Source organism: Apteryx rowi, unplaced genomic scaffold, assembly GCF_003343035.1.
Source record: "Apteryx rowi isolate R43461 unplaced genomic scaffold, aptRow1 scaffold_1, whole genome shotgun sequence".
Taxonomy (NCBI): Eukaryota; Metazoa; Chordata; class Aves; order Apterygiformes; family Apterygidae; genus Apteryx; species Apteryx rowi.
In genome coordinates, this window is record NW_020447196.1 from 4,092,863 (window position 1) to 4,117,674 (window position 24,812).

A 24,812-nucleotide genomic window follows, 5' to 3' on the forward strand; every position below is an offset into this window, starting at 1 on the left:
GTTATTGTCATGAGGTTCTACATTCTTGATACCCAATTCCTCGTCTGCAAAAATATTTCAAAAATGAAGTTTCTTGAGACTTTGTTACTACTTCTTTTTTTTTTTTGGTTTATGTCACCGGATGATGTCTGAACAATCGGAGAGGTGACATCGTGCGTTTTACTCCTAACGTGTGCCCCGGGCGTCCCTGCTCCGAGGGATTACCCCATCCGCTTTAGGAGCTCAGTTTGCAGATGCTTAGACTAGCTGCAATTTTGCTCTTTGCAATACGTGGAGACATGATCTTTGGGACCGTACCTTTGGAACCGCACGTGCCGGCTGGGGGTTCACCCCCCGCGGCAGCACCGGGAGTCCTCGTGCTGGCACGGCGTCCAGCGTCCCCTCTCTGTCTCTGCATTTCTCCATTTGGATTTCCCGACAGGAGGCTGCCCTAGTTTCGAAACGCCTGGGTTTGTGTGTCTCTGACAGACCCTGCTGGCAGCTTGGTCAGTATTTCTGAGCTGAATCTGTGCTGCTTTTCCCTGCTGAGCAAGTACGCTGTCAGAAAAAAACAACCAGCGCCTTATTTTATATTTTATTTTTCTTTTCTTTCTTTTCTTTTTTTTTTTTTTTTTAGGGAAAAACTAAAAGCTACAGATGCCATAAAGGACGTAGCTCATTTTATGGGCTTCACTATTGGATCTCTAAAAACATTTTTTTTCCAGAAAAACTTTTTTTTGCAAAAATCAGCATGTAAACAAGAAGCTCCTTGAGCCTCGGAGATGCTTCATTATTTCCTCGTGGCCGTCTCGCTGCGCGGCTGCTGCGAGCGGGCCGAAGGCAGATCGTCCTCTTCCGCGACTCCCCCCTGAGGGTAGACCACAAAACACAGCTTCTGTCCCCAGCACGTCATGGACTCTGGGAAGAGCAAACGTGCGGGTGGTTAATGCGATTGCCTGAGCTCTCCTAAACCCAAGCGCAACGCTAGAAGGTGCAATACGTGAGCAGCTGCGCGCTGGCGCGGCCGGGCCCCTGGTGCACCCCGCCTCACCGTATTTGCTTCCCTTAAGTGACAGAGGAGCGTTTGCAAGTCAAAGCACGGGCAGCTTAAAATTGGACAGCTTTAGGAAGGACCGTGCTGGCTGTTGGCCCTGTCCGCCCTTGGCAATGCTGGTCCGTGCGCAGCGCCGCCCGGCCGCCCTGCCCAGCCCGCGCGGACGGGCTCAGCGCCCCAGGGGTCCCCGGGAGGCAGGGATGGGAGACGGCCTCTCTCAAAGTGCTTAGCCTGAGAGCAGAGCAATTAAAACCCGAACGCAACTGAAGCATAAAAACCTCGTGCGCAATTTTGATTTTGTGTGCCGAGTGATAAAGTAAGGCTTTCTTATCTTCTGAGCGTCAAGTCATTTATCATGCCGCGCAGGGACTGCCGTTACGCGAGGGGATATGCTTGCAGCGTACTGGAAGAAAAGCAGGGCAGAGGAGGGTAGCAGAGTGCGTGTGTCATTTATTATTCTTTTTGTGATAGCTCATTTAGGCTTTGCATGCTTAAAGCTCTGCTCCTGTGCGTGTGCCTGGTGATTGAGGCGGCAACGAGTAAGCCGAAGGAAAGGGAAGATGTGCAGGGTCAGGACAGGAAGCAGAAGATGCCATGAAATGAGGAAAGCGGTTGCCCAAATGAACATGCCACGCAGCCGTAAAAACAAAACCCCCCGGTTCCAGGGAGGGGGTCGACTGAGCCACCTGCGTCCGCCTGACGGCTCTGAATTGCGAGCCAGGCAGGGAAACACAAGTCCTCCGTAACGCGGGCAGCGCTGGCAGCGATCGTTCTGGCTGGAGTGTTTTCCCGCGTAGCTGGCGCTAGAGCCTCGTACAATGCTTGAAAGGGAAGTTGTATATTAGTGTCAGCAGTGGTCAGCCTTGCTCAAGGTAATTCGCTGCCTCTTTTAGTGCTGCAGGCATCAGAGTTAAGACGAACCCCTACATACTCATGAACAACCCGCAGTGAGGAATCGCAGTGTGCGCTTACCTATTAGCCTATTTACACACTTTGGTTTGTTTCTCCAGTAGACTCCGAGAAAAAACACTGGCACTCCAGTTAAAATGATAATGAGTCCAACGCCACAGACGACAGGCTCCGAGTATAAGCTGAAGATCAACAGAAAAGCCCAAAATGCCAGGTAAGCGGCCGGGATGAGGAGGTTCACCTGCGAGGAGAGAGCAGAGCAGAGCAGAGCTGGGCAGGGCGGTCGCGGCGGCCGGCTGGCGCCCCGGGGCTGCCCGCGGCGGGATGGGACGGGCGGCAGCAGACCTGCACCGCCGGGGCTCTTGCCTATCCGAAAGCGCTAGCCTTAAACCATCACAATTAAGGGCAGAAGACAACCAAAACTTGAGGGACTTGGGCGCAATTTTAATCCTGTCTCCCTGCATGCCTCACTTCCCTCCGCCTCTGTCTTCCCTTCCATCCATCCCGGCAATCTTACTTTTAGCCAGGGTCTGTCTTTGTATCTTGCTTTTATACTGATGGCACTTTGGGATGTTGCTTGAGACCTTAAAACATCACCACTAGGTACAAAAATAAACAGTTCTTCAAAATCGGACAGAGGACTTGCTGTGACTGTCCCACCCTTCACACTGTTATCGGAACCAAAATGTTTAGCTTCAATGTTTTCACCTTGATAGGTCTGAAGATCTTGGGTTTCTTCCAGCGTAACACAATCAGGCCTATAATTGTCACTCCGTAGCAGAGGTAGTTAATAAACGACACATAGTTAATTAACGTGTATGTGTCTCCAACAAGCATGATGATTAGAGTGGCCAAACACTGTAAAGAGAGAAGCATATCCTTATTTGAGTCATTAGTAGCAAAGGTAGCTTAAAAGCAATAAAACCAACCAAAAAAAAGGCAAAAGGCAGTTAAACTCCTTTTATTTATGGCCCCTGCTGGGTGTTTCTGTTGCCTCCTGTGGTTCTGTTTTTTACCCAAACTGTGCCAGAGAGGTCTGGGGCTGACTGGAGACTCTGGGTTATTCTGATAGTGCCAAAGTCAGAGATCAATGGACTTATTTATGGAAAATGCCTCGAAAGCGCTGCTCCAAGCGGATCTGCGAGCTGCGGTCGCGCCGTGGTGGCGGTGCCGACGCGCAGAGCTGCCCTTGCTGCTGGCAAACGGTGCTGGCTCGCTTTTCAGGGGCCTCGGGGGTTCCCCTGCGCAGGCTGTGAACGTGGGCTCAGCTGCCGCCCTCGGGACGTGACCCTCGAGCACCGCGTCCCGCCGGCGGCTGCAGGATGGGGCGGGCGCTTCATTCTCGGCAACAGGCTCTTCCCAACCTGGTGCCTGAAATCTCGCCCCCAAATCCCCCCAGGACCCGTAGTTGTCCGCGCTTTCCCTGTAAAGCCAGCAGTGACTTCCCTGTGCTGCCCGCACACAAAACGCTCACGGCATTGGCTTTTGGTGGCTTCCTCCACCAGTTTGTTATGCATTTTGAAAGCTGCTCAACCCTACGATGAGGACTTAGGGCAAAGTTCAGGTTGTCTGTCATCAGAAAAGAGGGATTTCTCGCAGACTGCCACTTAGCGGTTAGTGCGCTGCTTTGTTCCAGGTGCCCTGTGTGTTATAAAGGAGGAAAGCTTCACCCTTTCCCCGCTGGCCGAAGGCTGGTGCTGCGGACGACCCAGCTTGTCAATCTTCTGAGCACGAGTAGTGCGGGGGAGCGGCAGGCGGGCGGTGGGCATTTCCGTGCGTGAGCTCGCTTTTTTGTACTTGCTCGACTTCTGGCAGAGTCCGCGAGGCGGCTCAGGGTGGAGGGGCTGCTCTGCGGGTGCCGGGCAGCCGGGCCGGGCTGGCAGGCTGCACGGCCCCACGGGGGCTATTGCAACGGTGCCATGCACGCCGCGTGCTGGTGGCCAGAGCCCCGCAGAGACGTGTCCGAACCACTCCCGAGAGCTCGCACTGTTTGCCTCCGTGTTTCTCCAGGCTCTCTTTTTGTTCCTGCCCCTTTCTCTTAATTAGCTGTGCCTATAACAACCCTCACAGGCTTGGGGGGTTTCAACATCTTGCACAGTCCCACTGCAAAATTCATTTAAATTAGGACAGGGTTTTACATCAGTGTCACATACCACATTTCCCTGCTTTCCCCCGAAAGATGCACAGCGTTACGAATGCACGCGACCCTTTCCTGCCACTAGCAGGCTGGGTAGCAAAGACGCTCAGCGCAGGCAACGCTGCTGCGTTGAAGCCGCACGCCGTGCGGGCGTCGCGCTGCAGCACTGCGAGGCTGCAGGGGAGCGTGCGGCTTCCCCCTCCGACCGCCCGGCCACTGGGCAGCCCCTGCGGCCTCCTAAAAGCCACTGAGCACCTGCTGTTAGTACCTCCCATCATGAAATACGGTTAGATGGGCTGAGTCTGTTTATTTTACATTTTATCTTGGAGCTTTGATTTTTTGAGAGGATCAGTAAAAATACAGGACTCACTGGGGATGCTGAAAAGGCCTTTCTTCCTGCACAAAAAAACACCTTTCTTCATGCAAAAGCTAGGGTGATTCATTAGAAAACAAAAAAGAACCTGATGTATTAATTAGGTTTGCCTAAAGTCTGACCTAATTCGCTATCATAACTGTTTGCAGTATATTATTTTTATATTTCTATTTGTTAAGAAATTAATATTTCACAGCAGCATTTGTTATACTGAAATGCATTAAAATACCTTCAAGTGATTAATTAATATGCAGTGTTGGTTCTATAATTTGCACTGTAATTTAAGGAAAGCATTTTGAGCAGGCATATGCCTGATTTATCAGGCCCGCTCGGCACAGGGAGCCTGCTCGTGTTGCGGCTGTTTTGCAGCGAAGCAGCCGCTGAAACTCAGCGTGTTATTTGAGCCGGTGTGTTTCTAAGGCCCGCGGCGCCTGAGCCGGGCTGCCCGCAGCGGCCCCCGCGGAGGCGTCTGTGCGTGCCGGGCAGAGGGGCTGCACGCTCCCCCCATCGCCACGCGGGCAAGGGGCTGCATTTGAGGGCTTGGGCACCAAGCCCTGGGGATGCCACGGGGATGCAGCTGTGGCGTTGCTTTGTCTAGAAGTCGAATGTACAGAGGGGTTATTATTTGGTGAAATTAAGTCTGGGCATATTGTGCCGAAATTGCTGCAAGCGCTGGGAGAGTCGTGTAAACAGGCACCTTTGTAGTGCGGCTGGGGCCAGGTCCTCGCTGGTCCCAACTCAGGGCAAACCCGGCTTGATGGAGCCCGGATTTCAGCCAAATGCCCTGGGGGAATTTCCTCACTTACGCCGTGCGGGCAGCGCCTGGAGCATCAGGAGCTGCCTTCCTCTTCAACGCTTTTTATGCTATAGCGCGTGAAATGTCACCTACTCTAAGTACACTCTTGGTAAAAGCATGTAAACCTCTGTTTCAAGTAACAGCTTCTGTGAGGCATCACAAGGGCGCTTAGGAGCGAGGCAGATTACTTAAAGGCTGATGAATGCCTCTGCGGGGAGCAGCTTAGCAGAGCATCCGGCAGGAGCCCTGGTCCATGTGGTGCCTCTTCCATGGCGGCCTGGCCCACGAGGCTTTCCCGGCTCCACTGCCCGGGGTGTGGGATCTCCTGGAGCTGCCTGGCCTGTGAGGCTTTTCCGGCTCCACTGCCCCAGGCACGGGATCTCCTGGAGTGCCCGTCCCGCGTGGGGCAAGTGGTGTGCGGGCACTTACGCACACAAGGAGGGCCGGGATGGGCGTGCAGTGCTCCACGTGGATCATGGCAAGCAGGCTGGGCAAGTGGCCTTCACGGGCTCCGGAGAAACACAGCCTGCAAAGAAGAGCGGGAATGCTAAATCCACCATACAGGCAGCAGCCATGTTGCTATCTAGTTGTACGTGTTCTCTAACCTTAATCTTCCAAAGAAACCAACGAGCATCTTGGAAGATGCGGTTGCTAGATGCTGGCATGAGCCCGGGGACACCACAATTCATTTCATATTTCCGCTACAGACTTCCTGGGAAACCTGGCATAAGTTATTTAAACTAGACCCTTGAGCATGCTAGGCCTCTAACTGCTAACGTAATCTGTGAAATCAGCTGGTCTTCAATGCCTAATCGCCGCTGAGGCTGCAGACAGAAATCTGTCCCATCCCTGTCACTGGAACGGCCTCATTATCCAGGGCAGGGTAAGCACAGCAAGGCTGTGAGGTGATCAACCCTATGTAGCTAAGGCATAAAAAGTGTAATCGAAAATATTTCCAGGGTCAAAAGGGTTTTGGCTAAGGTTTAACATGCCTTAAGATTTTATCTTTAAATGCATAGCCTGTTACATATGCACTCAGATTTGTTGCATCTCACAACACTTGCGAAAGTGTGAAGATAAATGACTTTCCCAAGGTACTTAAGAGTTGGATGGTTTCCTCAAAAAAATGTAGAACTTTTTCATTAACTCCAGATGGGTCAATTAATATAAATAGACTTCTAGTCACACTATCAGCAGTGTGCACTCAAAACACCTTGCCTGAGAGGGATTTTTCCAGTGCCAGAATGATGTGTCTGTAATTGGGAACAGAACCTGGCCCTGTAACTCCTTTTTGAGCTCAGTGTAGCTTAGCTTGTAGCTACTGCAACTTTATTGATGTAGAATTACTTTGGTTGCATTTTAAAGCAGCGTTTGACTCTCGCTGCAAATTATTCCACATCTGCAGACACCTTCAGTAGCTCATAAGGGTTGTTTTGCAAGAGATTCTGCAATTACATTTGCAGTTCTGCAATATTACATTTGCTGATTGAAACAGAGCAATTCGTAACTGAATGTATCCAACATGCCCAACCATGATGTCATGTTCTATAACATCCAAAATGTCTAGCTAGCATTTCTTTAGCAAATTAAATTAAAACAGCCCCTCCCCAAATTAGATAATGTTCATAAAATTGTACTCCATCTAACCTTGATGAGGTAAAAAGGTATCCATTTATTCCTCCAAATGTAGATAGGGCCACTGAGACTGGCATAACCCAGGAAAAATAGCCCAGTAACTTTTCACCAAATGTCTAAAGCAACAGAAGGCAGAGAAACTGAAATATACTGCAAAGCACAGAACTGAAATCAAAGTGTATTTTAGACATCCAGGGAATGTTTTACTTACTACCGCCACAGCGTTGGAGGACAAGAGCTCTTGGGGTGACATGGCAGTGAAATATGCAATGTTGGTGAACGTATACACAAATGTCACCAATGGGATGGATATGAATATGGCACGAGGTAGGTTCCTAATAAAAGAATTAGGAGGGTAGATAAGAACTTACAGTCAAACACAACTAGAGCTCAACAACCTGGCACAGCCTTGGGACGCTTCTCCCCCCGGGTAGTTTAATCTGCTGTTTCTCGTGCAGCTACTAAACGAGAGCATCGCTTTTGCGTCTGCTTTGGATGGCAGTTTGACTCAGAGCAGTTTCAGGAAGGCTAAAACTGTCACAAAACTTCATGTCTGGAGAGTGTCGCTCCGTATGACAAAAGATACCACAAGCTTACATTGGGTTGGGAATTTGGATTCAGGGTAGCATGTTACTTAAAACTGAAAAAGCCATTTCTCAATAGCGCTATGGACGGACACCAGCTGTGGAGTGAAATGCCTTGTTTTGCTTAATCTTCATCTGCTCTGAAAAGGAATCGGCTCCTGTCGCCCAGGCCACTGCCTTGGCCAGTCAGGTACCGTAAATCTCATTCAGCTGTGTCGCGCCACAGTAATTTACAGTACTAAAAATGTACTTAATCTCCAATCTGGGGATCTTTTTTGGAAGTGAACACTTAGACAGTTCTGTATTCAAAGCAGTAACAGTTTTTAATATATGTGTCAGATAAGGAAAACATTAATAAATATGTATTATAACCTGTTTGATTTTGAAGTGATTTAGTAAAAATGGAATTTTTTTTTTGGATATTTAGTTACCTTTTTATATTTTACTTTCCCCTCAAAGGCTGAAAAAATAAAAAAGTCCATTCATTCTTTTTTATTTCTCAATTGAAGCAATGTATGCCTTATTTAAGTGGTAACTTTTCATTATTCAGTTTTGAAGTCGCGGCAGTCCATTAAAATGTTGGTGTTTTATTGAGGGAACACATTACCACTCTTTCTTAACCCCAAGGTTTCTGGACATGCACAGTGTCATACGTGTGAACACTTTACCACCCATTTGTGTGAAGGCACATGTAGCGCTGCTTGGAAGACTGCAGCTTTAATTCATTTCCATCCAGGCTGCTTAATATCTTAAATTCTCCTTGTTTAATTGCTGTGTGCACTGAATGCCCAGAAATAACTGAAGCTCCAGGAGCTGCTTGTGGCATTCATCATTCTACTTTATCATCTCAGAAATTTTGAAACATTTGAGCTTTGCTTTACTAAACTAAAAATTGCTCTCCCTCAGGCTTTTCCAGCCTGCTGGTGATAAATCATTTCAGAGCCCATGGCCGGGTACATTATCACCAGCCAGCCCACTGCTGATGGCCCCAGCAGAGGGACGCTGGCAGCTGTGCTGCAGGCGGCGCAGCGGCAGCTTCAAAATGTGTCCTAAAAGTGGGACGTGGCCGGGACGGCCACCTGCCACTGCGCAGTGACTGTCTGATCTGCTCCTTCAGGTGCTTGTGCAAGATTCCCTTTGGGTGAAAAACCAAAACCACTTCCAGTATAATTCAACCTTTTTCTAATAGCAGGCAGTGACTCTCCTTACACATATTTGTATGGTATCTCCTCAATGGCTAATTTTCTACTATAGAAGCAATATATAATTTGATAGTGCCGTAAGGATTACGCTCAGTCCCTGGGCTGTTCTGACTCAGTTAATGCTTTGTACAATATATTCTTAATTTTAGTGTGGTCTTTCTTTAAGTTAGCTGTTATCTGGGTTTAATTGAAAAAGTTCTCTCTCCTTTAGACTCCTTTCCTATAGACACATAACAGTATTGTCACAGCTTATTAAATGAATGATATTAACAGATGGCTCCAGCATCTCAGCGCTTCAGAAGTGTTTGGATCACATGGAAACAGATACTTGCCTGCGGGGATCAACTAATTCTTCTGTCACATAGTTCAAGAAGTTCCAGCCACTGAACGCGAAGGATCCTTGAAGGAAAGCTAAGGCTAAATGCCCCACTGACGGAGTCATCCAAAAATTGAACGCGTTGCTTGGTGTCAGTTCCTCGTAGTTTCCTGCGCACAGAGCACAAGCGAGAGGTTACGCCTCCCCTTCAGAGCACCGCTACCTACCAGAGACACCGGGAAATAAGACAGGAAAACTCTCTTTTTCTGCCTGATGCTTGCTAACGTAGATTAGTGACTTTGTGTTCTTCGTTCCTGCACCACAGTGGGCTTCACTGACTCCCCCAGCCTGGACCCCGCACCAATGGTCACTGTCGGAAAATGGCTCCTTGAAGCTGCAAAGTCCTAGCTACTTTTAATGCAGTTTTCCTTTACAAGAGTTTTGTGTTGTTTAGTAGAAATACTGAAAAATAAAATATCTGTGGGGCTGGGTGATTTGTCAAAACTGTGGGACTCTTATCATTGAGAAAACAAGTTTTCTGCTTTCCTGTAAATGTCATATTTCATCTTTCTTTATATGACTCATCATCTACATGATAAAAACATCATGAGCCTTTTGTGTTCCGTGCTTTTCATCAAGTTGATGAATCAGCAAGGCTTTTTTTTTGCCTGTTTTTAATTTTCTAAGTGACTTTTTGAAGGAAATTGGACTATTCCTGTGCCTAAAATGAGCCAGGTGTTGTCTTGAACTGTACCCAATATCATTTATTCAATGTACACCCAGAGCACTTTAAAATTTGAGGACCTTGCAACTGATCACGAATTTTCTGCAAGTCTACTGCAATATTTCCAGCTTGCCAGTGCAGTCCTGTGTTTGATCAGAAACAGCAATGCAGCCCAGAAAGTAGCTCGTATAGGGAGGATACAGCTGATTTCTCTATTGTCTCATCTCTTTGCTGACTCTGTATCCTGTAATCACCTATAGGATACATCTTGGTTGCACCTGTACTTGGAAGAAATCCTTTATCCTTTTATTGTGAGTTTTTGGCTGGGTTGGGTGTGCCCGGTGTGGGTAGCAGTGGCTTTTTGGGGGCTGGGGGAGCCAGCCTGCACCCCCCTCCCTCTGAGTACCCGGCCGGAAATCCTGGGTTCGTTCTCATTGGTTTATATAGGTGGAAAGCAGTGTGGTGAGCACGCTGGGTCTGGCAAAGTCAAGTACGTCAACAGTGCCGTAGCAGTGTTAAAGCTGTCTGTGTTGCAGAATACCTTTAAAGATCTGTATGAAGCCCACAGTAATGATAAGGGCCAGGGCTAGCAGTTTTCCCGCGGTGAATATATCCTGAATGCGAGTTGCCCATCGCACGCTGGAGCCGTTCACCCAGGTCAGGAGTACTGGAGAGCAAAAGACTGAGTTCAGTGAAATGAAATTATGTTTATTTAAGAACACACATTAAAAGCATCAAAATACATAGACTGACACATACATTTCTACAGGGAGCTCTAGGCTGGCCATGACCAAATGTGAGAGGGAAAATTCCTTTTTCCTAAGAAATTTCCAGCTGCAGAGAGGCATCCTTACAGTCACCAGCTTTTCCCATCTCTGTGCTCTGCCATTCAGGCCTTCCCCCCAGCTCTATCAAATGTGCCTGATTAATGTTCAAAGTGCCAGTTGCATGGAGGGATTTCTGGCTTCTCCGGGGAAACGGTGAAAGTCTTAATTCCTTTTAGCTCTGATTCGCTCTTGCTAGCTCCCCAAGTAATTAATTCAGAACTGGTGGCGTTTTGCACTTCCTACACGCTCCCATTTGCGAATGTAGCAAAGCCCAGGAATAGCTGAAACGCTGGGCAGTGACCCACGCCAGGCGGCAGGCTGCGCGAGGCCCTGATGCCACAAGCCCGTGTGTGGGGCCGAGCACGCAGGGAGAGGGGAAGGGGCTGAGTGTCCCCATGTGCTCATGAGGGGCTGCGGTCCATCCCTGGCTTGTCCTTTGCATGGGAACCCGCCAGGGGAAATTGGCACCGGGAGCTTCCTGCCGGCATCACAGCTGTGACCATCTGTCCGTCCCATGCAGGAATTGGTCCTAGCTCGCTGCTTGGCTGATCCCAGGTGAAAACAAACCAAACTTTGCATGCTCAAGAAGTAAATACTCACATAAACACACCATGGAGAGGATCCTGGAGGCATTATAGGGCGGGATGCAGTTTGGGAACACAGGCTGCAGGACGTAGTTTGAAAATGTCAGCGCAATAACAGCCAGGCTGGTGGGGTACATGATCAGCACCGCGCTCCAGAGCAGCAAAAACCTGGAAACACAGGAGAAAGCACCAGAGAGCAGTGCTGCAGGTGCCAAACGGATGTGCCGCAGGTGCCACCCAGCTGTGCTGCAGCCGTGCCCGCTCACACGGTCCCAGGCCAGAGCTGTTGTCCAGGTCACCCCTAAGCCATCACTTTCTTGTGCCTCTCCTCATCCTTTTTCTTCTATTCCCAGTGCAGCTTGGATTTTAAATTAAACATTTTTAAGCCAAGCACAGTTTAGCAATACATTGAACAGCGGGGATGATTACCATTGGGAACATTTTGATTTAGTTTTGCATGTCAAATTGCAAGTGTCTCCGTAGGGTAGCTGCTGCCGCAGGATGGACGTGCTCCCGCAGCGCCCAGCAGGCCCTGCAGTTACAGTGCTGTGCAAGGGGGCAATCGCAGGAAGATTTGAGCGATGGAGGGCAGCGCCTGCCGCTGGGCATGGGGCCACCTCTCGCCCACCACGGCTCTGCCGCTGCACTGTGGGCACCGGACACAGCCCAGCCGTGCTCCTGACTCCAGCTGCGGCTCAGAACTGGTGTCACAGGTGAGGTGTTCTTGCAGACACAAAGTGTGAGTTTTCTTGGGTCCTCACTTGGTGAAAAGGCGAAAACACCTCTCTCCTAAGAGTAGCAATGGACTTAGTGTTTTAAAATACTCTGGTTTCCTTCTAAAATATTATCATTTCTGTGGTGGGAAGCAGCTGTTGCAAGAAAGTGAAATGCTTCTTGCCTTACACACGTACACAGAGATATGTGTATATGTATATACATATATATATACATGTATGCACCCCCCTTCATTCATAGGTCCGCACACATGTAGTGTGCATGATGCACAGCACTAATGAGGATCAGAAATCGACACTGCCAAATAAAATAACGTAATGTGCAGGTTATGCTCAGCCTTCCCCATCCCAGGTTGCCCTCCCGAAGGCTGCTCGTGGCCAGCGTGCCTTTTGGGGGCTGGCCCCTTAAATTTGGCCAAGGGGCGAGTGTGCTCCTTTGGAGTTAGCTTGGCCTGGGGTGATGTGGCTGTGGTGGTGTGCTCCTCTTCCTGGCTGGTGAGTGTTCTTCAGCCTTGTTGCTTTGCTTGCCTATGTTGTTTCTGAGAAGTATGGGGAAATTTGATGTTTGCTTTTGCTTATTAATTACTTAACTACTATAGAGTTAATTTGGAGAATTGTTTGACATGATGCAAGAGTTGGTTACCTTCCCAAATGGCACTTTTTTTTTTTTCCTTAAATGCAATGTTTTCTCCTTCTTTTTACTTTTTTGAGTGATGCCTTTCTTTGGCTTCTAATGTTTTTATTTATGGTTTAGCAAAGTTTCCCCAGGTGACTGACTGCTGCTGTGCTGTTTACTGCCAGTCACCACTTTTGGTAGCTCTGAAGACCCCAGGGCAGGAGTCAGGGGGCTGGAGGAGTTGAGTACAAAACACAGGGCCCCGCAGGGTTCAGTTGCTGAAGACTAATGTGACTAAAAGACTGAAATAATTCTTTTTTGATAGAGTTAAGATTTTGGTGGTGTTTTGTGACTTTAAGTTCAGACCTTGGTGCCCTCAAACAGCCCCAGCTGTGTGCTCTATTTGATTGCAGGCCAGCTGGGGGCAATTGTGGCAGACCTGCACCCATGTGTGAGGTGGAGATGGTGTGTGCAGACCCCGCTAGTCCTTTTCTGTGAGTTTTATCTGCTTCTGACAGAGTTTATACAGATCAGAGAAATGCAGTCAGATAAAAACAGTCAGGAGAATGATTCTGAAAAGAATATTTCAGGCAAAGTTGGCATTTGCTTCTATGTTGTAATACAAGGTGCATTAAAGTTAGTATCTGGTAAAACACAGTTTAATGGAAATGTGAATAATTCAGTAGACTTCTGATAGTCAATTTGTTTTGTGCTGAATTGGAATCCATGCAGGATTGATAATACCAATTAAAGTAAATGCAGAACTTTAGCAGAGGATAACACAGTTACGTTACCAAGCAGGAAGCTCAAACAAGAGGTCACATTGAAACAAAAAGGAGAGCTTGCCTAAGATTTAGGCTTTTTTCTTACAGTAAGTTTCAGCTGAAGCCTAGCTTCGAGGAGAAGATACTGGTGTTGGTCACTGGCATCACTGCTGCTGGTGGCAGGGAAATGCTGCCACATGGGTGCCTTGCTCGGGTGCTTTGCCCTAGGCACATGCTGCCAGCTGCTGTGGAGGCCGGACCCTGAGCCGACAGCCCCTCCGGCCAGGGATATTTACTCTTGTGTGGAGTCTACTGCGGTTGGCAGGCAGGAGTTAATCCTGTGATGAGCCAAATGCCCTGAGCCTTCTAGGAGGTCTTTGCTTTTAAAATCCCACCTTTTATCATATGTTTTGCAGAAAGACTTAGAGTATGGTTTACCTAGCAGAGAATAACTGTTTCAAATCAGCCAGAATTGACTGAAGTGACACAGAACTGAAACTTCTTATGGACATAGTTGGGTTTTGTATGTCTGTGCTATCAGTGGTATCCATAACTTGATAAATCACGTGGCAAACCCAATGGCTCCAGGTGCGCTTTGTTTCCTTGCCAGTCCCCGACACAAGGATGTCTTGCAGAGGGCGTCCAACCATTGCTGGAAAGCCACAGCTGGGTGTGAAGCAGACAAGTGTCAGTCATGCTGCGCGCTTAGTTACTGGCCAGCTATTTAAGTAGAAAGTGAGGGAACTGGTCTCCTGAGGGCTGACCAGGGTAACTGAGGGTGTTGGGAGCTGAACCCTGTCTGATAAGCTTTCAGTATTGCTCAGTACCTTGCAGCACTAGAAGAATCTGAGAAGTTAAATCTTTTGTTGCTGGCCACGAGGCAATCGGGCCTTTAGAAAAAGGCTCGAGACAGCTGAGAGTAGAGAAAAAGGAGACACAACCGTTCCCCTCTGTGCTCGGGTGAAGAGGATCCCCGTGATGCTTGTTTATGCTCAGGAAGTCCGAGTGTGCTGGAGTTTGTTTGGAGCTTGTAATGGCAAAAGGGCCAGTAAGACGACCTCTGTGGGTATTTTTTTGGAGCAAACCGTGGCATGTGTAATGAGCGTAAATGTCTGCTCGCTGAAGGTCTCTGCAGCATTTTTCAGTGTTGAGTCTGATCCAAAGTCCATTGAAGTTAATGGTTATATTCCCATCAATTTGAATGTTCTTTAGATAATGTCTCTAATTACCCCCCCCCCCCCCCATTTTAGAAACACTCTGGAATAAGTGACAATCTGTTGTGGGACTTGCTGCTTTTAGGCAGGTGTGACTTTCACCAGAAATGTGGGTCATCCCAGATCGAAGCTGGATTTATGCAAATACCTCTGTGAGCTAATTCCTCAGCTGGGGAAAGAAACGAGCAGCATAGTGTGATTTGGATCTTGAAAAGAGTCAGTCTAGTGGATTTGGTACAAACAGTTCTCTAACCTATATTTGGGTTGTGCCTGTGCTCCAAAGAGCATCTTGCATTATATATAAGCTAACATGGAATCAAAGTGGCTTGTAAAAATAGAAAGTCAGTGTGTGCTGTGCTTGGGCATCATTAACAAAAGCAAACAGTTTGAAATAGAAACTGTACTACAGTTCATCTTACGGCAGAAAAAGCTGAACTACTTCAAAGAAATTACATTATTATTAACATTATCCCACATTGCTGAAAGAATTATTGTTTTTGAAAACTTCAGACTTCGCAGCATGAAAAAATGGGAATATACAAGTGCACTTGACTCGTGTTACTTGCAGTCTGGGGTGACATTTATCAAAGCTTTGGGTTTGAGCTCTCTGCTGACTTCAATACTTATGATTCATGTTAAGAACATGATATGTCCAGTCATCAATCATTGCTGGGAAAAAAACAGCTACATTAGTTGCAATGTTATTACTGAGCGTTCAGAAGAAAGTTGTATTTATCAGAAATGCACTAGTGAGTTTTTCATGAAGCTAAACTTATTCATTCTCTTCTGCAAAGACACATATTAAGCCTATTATTTACTATTTTGGGTAATGTTCTTTTTATGACCTGTAGAAACATGAAAATCCATATGTATGCAAATACACTGCATGCAATTACTCTGCTCCAGCAGCACACGACATGATAAATTCCCTACAGTTAGTCTGCTTGTATACAAATGCTATTTAAAACACAGATGATTTCTAAATGAAAATAAAAGCAAGAAGTCTGCTGCTGGATACAAGATCTGTCCCTCTGAATTTGCTCCTGGCCTGCCTGCTATCTAAGGGCTGGGAGCTGTCGGGGTTTCCTTCCCTAGCCAGTGTCCCGTATTTGAGGTAGGCACTATGTCAGTTCTGCACGATAATCATGCTTACTTTCACCATCTCTGCTGCTTTCAGTGATGATTTTGGGTGCCCTGTTAAGGGTTCCCAGTGGGGTTGTTGGTCCCTGGCCTGGGTTGTCACACAAGTGCCAGTGCCTTGTTCTTCTCGCAAATCCCACTTCTGTGTCCATGTTTGGCATTTGCATCTTTATTGAAAAGCGAGGGGTACTTCATTTAGCTTTGGGAAAAGGTCTAGATTATCATTTCTCTCAACCATAGACTCCTCCACTGCTTTTCATGTTCTTTTCATAGCTACGGTGTTACCAGACATGTTATTACTTAGTTGTGCATTTTTCTTGGCTGCTCTAACTCAGTTTGCCTTTTGGTAATGCTCAATTTAACCCCAAAGGTTCTGATATTCTGGATGAACATGCTGAATTTCCTCTGTCTCTTCCAACTGTGCTCCCTGAAAAGGAGTTGCCCAACAACAGCAAAAAGTTGGGTGAAGACTGTAAATAGACCTGTAAGTCCGAGCAATGTTCTTGTGGGTTTGTGTGGCCTTTTTTTCCTTTAGAAACAAAAGGCAACCCAAGTGTCTGAAAACCCAGGTGGGATGTTCCAGCTGGCATTGCTGCCATGAATGGGCGTTTGACTCCTTCCTTGAAGCTCTTTTTATTTTGAAGTAGGAATTTCTGCAATTATGGATAAACAGTGTGTGTGTTTTGTTTTAACCAGAGCATTTGTCAGGAGCTTAAATGTCACTCATCCGACAGAAGCATAAGTGGCTGGAGCATCTCTAGCTCTGCCTTGCCCTCCCGTTTCTGAGCACTTGCTGACTTCTTATGGCCTCTGTGGTCTGTGTGGGGCTGAAGGAAGGCCAGCGTGGAGGGACATCCGCACCTGCACGCCCTGGCTGTGTCTCCAGCTCCCGTTTGTCCTGGAAACCATTCCTAGGACTTAGCTGTGATCTCCTCTCCGGTGCTGCCTGCTGCCTCCTTCGTGGCTGAGCAAACTGCCCTCTCCTCTGGTCAGCGGCCAGCCTCAGCCCTGGGACAGCTGCTGGGCGCTGCTGCCTCTCGCAGCGTTTGGCAAGCCCCAGAATCTCTGCCTGCCTCTCTCACCCTGCTAATTTCTTCAGCAACTTGTGCTCAGAGATGCATCTGACATTTTGCTATTTCTAAGGAAACCTTTCTTTGAGAACGATTTCCAAATCCAGAATTAACTATACAGTCAGTTGTGCTGATACCTGTGTCCCGAGTCTGCTTTGAGATGAGACCACGGCTGTGATTGCAGCTGGAGGAGGCTGCGTCTCACTCCCTCTGGGCGTCCCACGCCAGCGGGAAGCTTTTAAAGAGCACTATGAGTGGCAAAGGCAAGGGTCCCCTCTCCACAGAGAGCTGGTGAAGGCTGCACGCCTCCCTCTTCCTGGTGTCTGAAAATCTTTGCCTCCTGCCCCAGGAGGTTTTATCGACATTTGAAAATGTTTTAATGGAGAAGGAGGGGGAAAGGAGAGAAGAGTGCATCTCCGTGGCTGGGGCTGCTGTGTGTGGTCTGTTGATGAGGCGTAGGAGAGCTGGAAGATGAAATCAGAGATTTTTTGCAGCTGACTTGCATCCCAAGCTTCATTTCCTAGAGCTGAGCTGCAAAGCTGACTGTGTCTTTGGTTATTTAACCTTTCTGTCTCTGCCTCAGCGTTATGGAATGGCTGGAGTGCTTCCATGATCTGTGCGAATTTAAGATTTTTTTGTTGTTGTTGTATGAAAAGTGTTTCAGGAAATTTGGGTGGACAGTCCCCTTGAAATATAAAATCCAACTGCTTTTTTGCTTCCCAACCCAGCTGCTATCATAAATAACTTTTACTATGGTTCTGGTGATGTTTAGCTGCTGTGGCAGTTGCTGATTTTGGCACATTTGTTAAAACTTCAGTTAGTTTTACCTTAATTGTTATTGTAATCAGATTCGAGACGCAGCTGTTGTTCTGCAGCCAAAACTTGAAGTGTGTTGGGTCAGGAAATGGTTCTATCCTGCTTTTTCAGTTCATGTTCTTACATTACCCTGAGTGGTGTTGCAACTTTTGGTTGTGTGTGTGTTGGTTGTGTGTTTTTTTTTCTTTTTTTAATTTAAGCAATCAAGTATCTACACAGTCAGTAACTGGGACCTGTAGTACTGTAATGGTTGTTACGATCAACCAGTGCATCAATGTTTCTTATACCTGACACAGGAAAATGTCATAACTAGGGAGGATTTGTGGCAGGGGTGGAGGGGATGGGGCAGGGGCTCGACGGTTGAGGTAAGTGAAAGAGGAAAGGTCTGGGTCTGGGTAGGTGCATCACCTGCTCCTGTAATAAAAACCATCCCTGTTAATAGGGCAAACCACCCCGACTTGCCATTGGGAAAACTTTTCAGAAAATCATTTGGCATGCTAAATTTGATAGTCTTTGCTGTAGTGAGGATAAATCAGAAGAGAAAATTGAGCTTTTGGAGGATGGAGTGTTTCTTTTTATTAGGGGAGGCTTCCTAAGCTGCTGCTTTCAGCTCAAAGACCTGGGTATAAAGGTACTGATGGAGGAATGTGCACGTTTGAAGTAGAAAACTGAAAATACTTGTAAACGTTCCCAAAAGCTGCAGGCTTTAGGTGGTCGTTTAGCAAAGAGCAGCAGGGTGTAATCCCAGCCTTACTTTATTGAAACCATCTCTCAGAAAAAAGTCATTGATCCTTCCTCGCCCAAAGAGAGCTTTCTGAATTCCTTTTAAATTAACAGTTATCCCAAAACATACCTGAAAGCTGCTTGTCTAAGGCAACCCTTTGTCCTACTTACAACATTGTTTTATTCTCTTGGGAGTAAAGATAAAGTCATTTTTGGAAGTAAAGAATTAGAGCATTTTTCTTCTTCAGATGGCAAGGTCATACTTTTCTGATGCTGCTTGTGCAGTGCAAGTCTTGTTAAAAAAACAAAACAAAAAAACCCCCAACCCAACCTACAGTCAGGGAAGACAGAGCCCTCTGCTTGGGGAGATGACAGTTGTTCTGTTCCCAGATGAATGATGTGCAGTGATCAACAAGCAGAAGTACATTTTTCATAGTAAGTGTATAGCTTGACACTCTGGTGCAATGCAAATTCTCTGAATATGGCAGAGTGAGCTGAGGAACAACTAAATCCAGGATTAATTTTACTTGATTTTTACTTGTCTTTCCTTCTATCCTAGAAAGCAAAATTCATTTGTTTTTGTGAAATTGTGATGGTGAAAACTGACTTTCTGGTCTCCTTCACAGTCATACTTGTGGGGCAGCACTTCTGTTTGTCTGCAGAAGTTTGTGCTCTTTCCTCTTTTCCGGGCCTTGCTCAGAGACCCTGTCTGGAGGAAAACGGCGGGCAGGCAAGCTGCTGACCCCTTGCGACAGCAGGGGTGTCTGGGGAGCAAGGGCCCTGCCATGGCAGCCGGCTTCTGTGCAGCAGTGCTGGGGCTTGGGAGGTCAAGGGGTGATGCTGTGGCCGTGCGCGCTTTGCGTAAAAACAGCGTTGCCTTGGCTTTGCCAAAAAAAGTTGAAGTTGTACTGGATGCAAAGCTGTTTTTGCATTACTACGCTGAGCAGAAGCTGCGCTTTCTGGTGCACGCGTGTCTCTGCAGCCTGCTCCCTGACGGGAAAACGAGCTCAAGCAAAGTCTCGGGAAAGACAAGCCGAAGTTTCAGTTAAGTTAATGGAGTCAATGTTTTTATTCCCTTAGTCTGTGCTGTGATGACAGTGTAATTATTTTATGCAAAGCAGGACAGAGTTTAGAAGAGCGATTCCTTTGTCTGAAGAAACATGAACTTTTATGAAAATGAATATAATGTAACAGCCTAAATCTGATAAGCGCCAGAAAGGTACCTCATCATGTGGTGTACTTTCTGATGCTGCCTGGGCTCAGAGGAAAGGTGTTGGGGTAGCCCTGACGAAACACGGCAAGCACAAGAAGAGGGGGACGGCCCATGGGAAAGGTGCACCAGAGCCTGCTTGCATTGCTCCTGCCACCGTTTCGCTAGCGCAGCGCCTGGCTGAGTTGTTACCAGTCTGTTTTATCAGATGAGAATGAATATCCTCCCCCTGCGCCCTGCTTCTGGTTTTCACTTATTGTGCTTTTTTCCCCCCACAAATAAGACCAACACATTGCACAGCCTGTTTACTTGCAAATGACTAAGTTGGCTAAAACGTCTAGGTGCTTCTCTACTGAGTTATGAATAGAGGTCAGCGGATTAATTTTTTTTCTTGTCAAATGTACAATAAAACATGCAGTAAAATATAAAATGGAGACCTCTTCTCACTTGTCCCTTCTCCCTTTGCCACACTACTGGTAGCAGTATTTTCAAAGAGAAATTGTTTCCTGAGTAAGGGTCCCCCCTCTTTGTATTTATGCCACAATGTTATTTTATACATTGTGGTAAATGAACCAGTGCTGCAGGCCAGCACTGTAAACCCGGGACGCTTCTGTAGGCAGATTTGGCTCTTGAATGATTTTCTGTACTCTCATGTAGGAAGATCAAGCAATGTAACGCCAGAGAAATATTTGCTGCCTTTTGTACTGATAGTTAAAAGAGGGCTTTGGTTTATGGCAAGTAGCCCTAGTCTCACCTCCCTGATGTGTGAAGCTCCTCAAATACCAGGTACTAATAATTCGTGGCACACATGCAAGAACATTACCCTGGCACAGCATCATTTCTAGCATTATTCTTTCCTATCATTGATTTTATTGAGTCGGAGCAGTGAGTGAAAATCTGCTGCTCTCATTGAAAAGGCAGAATCAGGAGCCTTACATAGGGGCAATTGGGTATTTTTAGTGCAAGTAGAAATGATGACTTTATGAAAGCACTTTATTGACAAATGCTCCCTTTCATTTCTGAATTAGATGTCTTTTTCTCACTAAATATTTAATATAAACATGTTTTCAAATGACTGTTAAGAGATATGGCACTTACCCAGCTAACCCACCGAAAATCTCTGTGACATAGGAATAATCCCCTCCTGATTTAGGGATAGTTACTCCTAGTTCAGCATAACATAACGATCCAAGAGCAGCGATCCCTCCTCCGAGCACCCAAATAATGAGCGCAAGTCCCACCGAGCCGGTGTGCTCCAAAACTCCTTTTGGTGAAATAAAGATTCCAGAACCAATAATGTTACCTGGAATAAAAAAAAAGTTTTGCAGTGAGGTGAAAGAAAGCAAGAAATGCATATTTTTTTTATTTATTCATTTTTTTAAGCTCTTTGAGGTTTTGTGTGGTTGTACTTTATCTGATTAAGCCCTAGGGAAAATGTTTCAGTTTATCAGAAATCAAGTAACACAAGTGTGTACTCAGATCTGCTGCAGCACTTGAAGAAGCTGTTGAACGTCTGTGTTTATAACATCTGTGTTTATAAGAAGTGGTTCTGTGGCATGAATTCAAACAGCTGCAGAACTACCTAATGTCACCTGATAGGACCACATATTGTATCCAAGGGAGTTAGAAATGTTGTGTTTATAATGAAGATTATTTAATTTCTTCCTAAGAGGAATCTGAACAAGATAAGGCCCATCTTCAGGGAGGAGGGGAGTCCAAAAGAATATAGTGTTATCTGTATATATGTTATCTGTGGCCAAGAGGAGCTCTAGCCACAAGGGCAGATTTAAGATTGTGCTTGTGGGGTGGGGGGAAAAAAAGTTGCCATGAGGGCAGATTCAAGCTTGTGCTTGAGGAAAGTCCCCTTGAAGTCCAAAATATTAAAAATCCATTAAAATTATATTTGTAATATGTACTGTTTAGTCATTGTCCACAGATCGCAAATGGATAGTGTGGTCTAACTAAAATATCAGACAAGGTGGGCTTTGTCCTAGTAATTTTGCTAGATACGTACGTGAGCTGAGGCCATGCTGGGCATGGTGGGGGGGGAAGCTGGTTAATGCAAATGTTCCTCTCTCCTGTGAAGCCAGGCCTGGTCTGCCTTCCTGGTCAGCAGAAACTGGTCTCTGAGCCTCGTGGCTGGTCAGATTTGGGAGGGAGAAATCTTTGTCAGACTTGGGGTTTTTGAGCAATACCTATGTAGTACTCCTCCAGTCAGTCCCCAAAAGACATGAAGACCCTTGTTGTGGGACCCTGCTGAGGGCTTTCTTCCTGTGTGAGTCAGTATTAACCAAGCTGGCCAACTTCCAGTCTATGTTGAACTGCACTTTTTATCAATGTGGTTGCAAAAACCATTGGGTGCTGGCAGCTGGCAAGTATCCTCATCAAGACTGACTTTTCTGCAGCCTTCCCCCTTGTGTCTCATCAAATCTAAGTTCTCATCTTCCCCTCTGGTTAAGAAATGCTTTTCCACCTGTGATGTATAGCCTCTTCCATAAGCAAACTCTGCTACATTTATGGCTCTAACTCTGCCCTCCTGTTTCTTAAAGCAGCTTCAGAAAGCGCAGATCACTGAGCTGCTCTGATGTAGCTGTGCTCGGATGTAGCTATGTGTTTGCAGCACGTATGTTGAAGCAGATGCTCTATCTGTGGTTTGAAATGAAGGTGGAAGATAGACCCCTCGCTGCAAGTGATAAGCAGGCGGCTGCATTGCAGGAAGGCAGGGAGGGCTGAGCGGCTGCGGAGGCCGTGCCTGAGCCCGTCCTGGCTGGAGCCCGTCCCGGCTGGGGCCTGGCTGCTAGCGCAGCAAAGCAGCCTGTGCTCCGGGGGCTGCGGCCACATGCGACCTGTTCCCTGGGGACATGAGGGGTGGTGTTGCATTGCAGTGGCAAACCAAAGCACCTGACTAAATGATGCAATAAAGACACGTTCCTGGGATGAGATGGCTGGAGGCATGTTGTGCCTCTTCTGTTTGCTGACCTCTTAGCGTGTGAAAGGGCACTGCTCCTTACTAGCCCTATGTTGGGTATAAAAGCAGTCTTTTTGATATCGCAGTTGAACGAAGTCAAACAAAGTGCTCCCCCAGGCAGTTTAATTGGATGTGTAGTGGTTTAAAGTAATGTTGTCCAAGCTCAGCAGGAAGGAAATATTGATACAGATTAAAGAAATTGTGGCAGACACCCCTATGAGTTGTGAAATCAATTTAAAAAATCATGACACTTAAAAAAAACAAACCAAAAAACCCCACTCTTTTTAAACTTTTCATTTTAACTATTAAGCTTTTAGGAAGCCTATGTTCACCTTTTTAAGAATCCTTCAACAGACAGAAAAAGGCTATAACCATTTTCTTTCTAGATGAAAGCAGAGATTCACAGCTGTAACTTTAAGAAACACACTAAATATCAGCAGAATCTTGATAATGCGCTTAAAGCAAGATTGTTAAATCGTATATGGTGCCTGAAAGCCATGTAAAAAAAATATATATATATATATCTGTCTTTCTAGCGTATTGTTAAAGGACTCAGCAAGCAACTTCTATAATTGGCTGGTCTTTTCCCGTAACAATATTGAATCTGCTCTTAAATGCTCTCCCAGCAGATGACACCCTCTGTGGAGCACAAGCTGTGGGGTGCCTCTGTGCTGGTGATGAATTGGGCCCTCGCATTGCATGTGGCACCGTTCCCCGCAGGTGCAGTACAGTTAGGAGAAGGTAATTGTTAGGAGAAGGTAATCTCACACTGTCTCATTTAAAAAGTGGCAAAATCCAAGGCAGGAGCATGTTTGTATTCAGAAGGGAGCTGTGTGTGCAGAGAAACAGAGTAGAGGTAGGCAAGAATGCTATATAAGGGTCTCCTTTTGCTTTATACCCTAGCACAATTTTCACTGGGTTGTAAAACTAAAAGTAGTCTTCTAAAATTCATGTTCTTGCTTCCTCAAGAAAAAGAACTTAACATGCTGCTGTTTTGAGGGGTAAATAAACATGCAGACAATAAGAACACAGATTATTGAAAACAGAATTTCATCACTTGAATTTTTGATGATGACATGACCTTCCAAAACACATCCTGTTGTAACAACAGACTGGATTGCCCAAAAGAGATGATACTATAGAGAAATCTGGTTAACTTTAAGCTTCTGGCTGACTCTTCAGCCCAGGACAGCAGATACCTAATTAACTTACAAAAGGCTCTTTCCAGGGGAAGAGGGCCAGCCAGGAGGGGGACAGCCCTGCAAGCAACCCCTCTGAGCAAGAGCCGCGTGCAGGCTCAGGGAGCCCCTTCTCAGCACCGTGGATCCCGTAAGAAGAAACAGGAACAAATAGGACAACATGATTAGAAGCAGGGAAATTTGCAGGGGAAATGCAAAAACCCCAGCTCTTCCTGCCTCAATTTTCCTTTCTTTCCCCCTCCAAAGAGTGAGGATTGCACTAGAGAAGGAGGTATGGTTATGTGCACAGCCTGGTAACGGTGGCGATCCTACTGCAAGCAGGCAGAAAGGCCGAAGGCAAGGCAGGCTCTCTCTTCCTAGGGAGCAAAGGTCTTTGCAGACAGAGCAGTGGCAGTGGGGAGCCGGCAAGGCCGGCCACGATGCGCTCACTCTAGTCCAGAGACCAGAAAACCTCATGTAGGACAGAGTGAGGGACTAGGGTTGTCTAGTCTAGGTGGGGGGCGAACAAGGGAAGAAGAGTCTCCAAATATACAGAAAATATTTGCAAGGAAGAAGGGAATAAACTGTGTGGGGGGGTGTTTTTATGTCCATGCTGCAGAGATAAGATTAAGCCAGAAATAACTGGCTTAAACTGACACAGGAGGTGGAGGGTAGAGCTTGGGGAAATCTCTGTGGTGGTGAGACCTGGTGAGCCGTGGCAGAGGCTCCTGTGGGATGGCTGGGGAGCCTCGAGATGCTCTGGTTAAGGCTGGACAACTGTCTGACGGGGTGGCTGCAGGCACGTCTGATCTCACGCTGAGCAGGCAGTTGGGCTCAGTTGTCCTTCCCAGCCTGGTTTCTCTGGGTCTGAGTTTCAGTGGAAGTTTTGGAATTGGTGGTTTTTCCAGCATTAGGTAATTCTGCTCCTCCTGTGATGTCTGCAAGGAAATGGCTTTCTTTTCCATGCTGATTTAATCTTTTTCCTTGCCTGACAGGCAATATATATATTTTTTTTCCTGTGTCTCTTAAACAAAAGGCTGGTGGGCTGCTCCTGGTGAGCTGCCTCAGTGAGGCATCGGGTGTGTGGGCAGCAAGGGGCTGTATTGGCTGCGGGGGCTGGGGCCGGCTTCCACAGCAGGCCGCCCTCAGTGCCTAGGTCATACTAGAAAAACGGTAAAATTCAATACATACAGTCTGTCTTTGGCTGAAATAGCACAGGCAGTCCTAATCACTGCTACAGCATTAATCATTGCAACTTG

At 46.7% G+C, this 24,812-nt stretch overlaps 1 protein-coding gene and 1 long non-coding RNA gene across 2 annotated transcripts; one reads left to right on the forward strand and one right to left on the reverse strand.

The window, feature by feature from the left end:
* Positions 1-623: 623 nt before the first annotated feature.
* Positions 624-24,812, reverse strand: SLC7A10 (solute carrier family 7 member 10). The gene is made up of 11 exons (XM_026060434.1): positions 24,764-24,812; positions 20,506-20,719; positions 11,137-11,288; positions 10,251-10,376; positions 9,002-9,155; positions 7,095-7,218; positions 6,896-6,999; positions 5,678-5,774; positions 2,651-2,800; positions 2,006-2,183; positions 624-897 (listed from the first exon to the last, which is right to left on the reverse strand). The coding sequence occupies exons 1-11, from the start codon at positions 24,801-24,803 to the stop codon at positions 770-772; spliced, it is 1,467 nt and encodes a 488-aa protein (XP_025916219.1). The 5' UTR covers positions 24,804-24,812; the 3' UTR covers positions 624-769.
* Positions 2,069-9,101, forward strand: LOC112963422. The gene is made up of 3 exons (XR_003252598.1): positions 2,069-2,156; positions 7,547-7,657; positions 8,943-9,101. It is a non-coding gene; the product is annotated as an uncharacterized LOC112963422 (long non-coding RNA).

Coding starts and splice junctions, on each gene's coding strand:
- SLC7A10 (XM_026060434.1), bottom strand. CDS start 24,803: ATGATTAATGCTGTAGCAGTGATTAGGACTGCCTGTGCTA. Junction 20,720..24,763: donor GATTAGGACTGCCTGTGCTA/TTTCAGCCAAAG, acceptor AAAACTTTTTTT/TTATTCCAGGTAACATTATT. Junction 898..2,005: donor GTGTGTAAATAGGCTAATAG/GTAAGCGCACAC, acceptor TGCTCTTCCCAG/AGTCCATGACGTGCTGGGGA.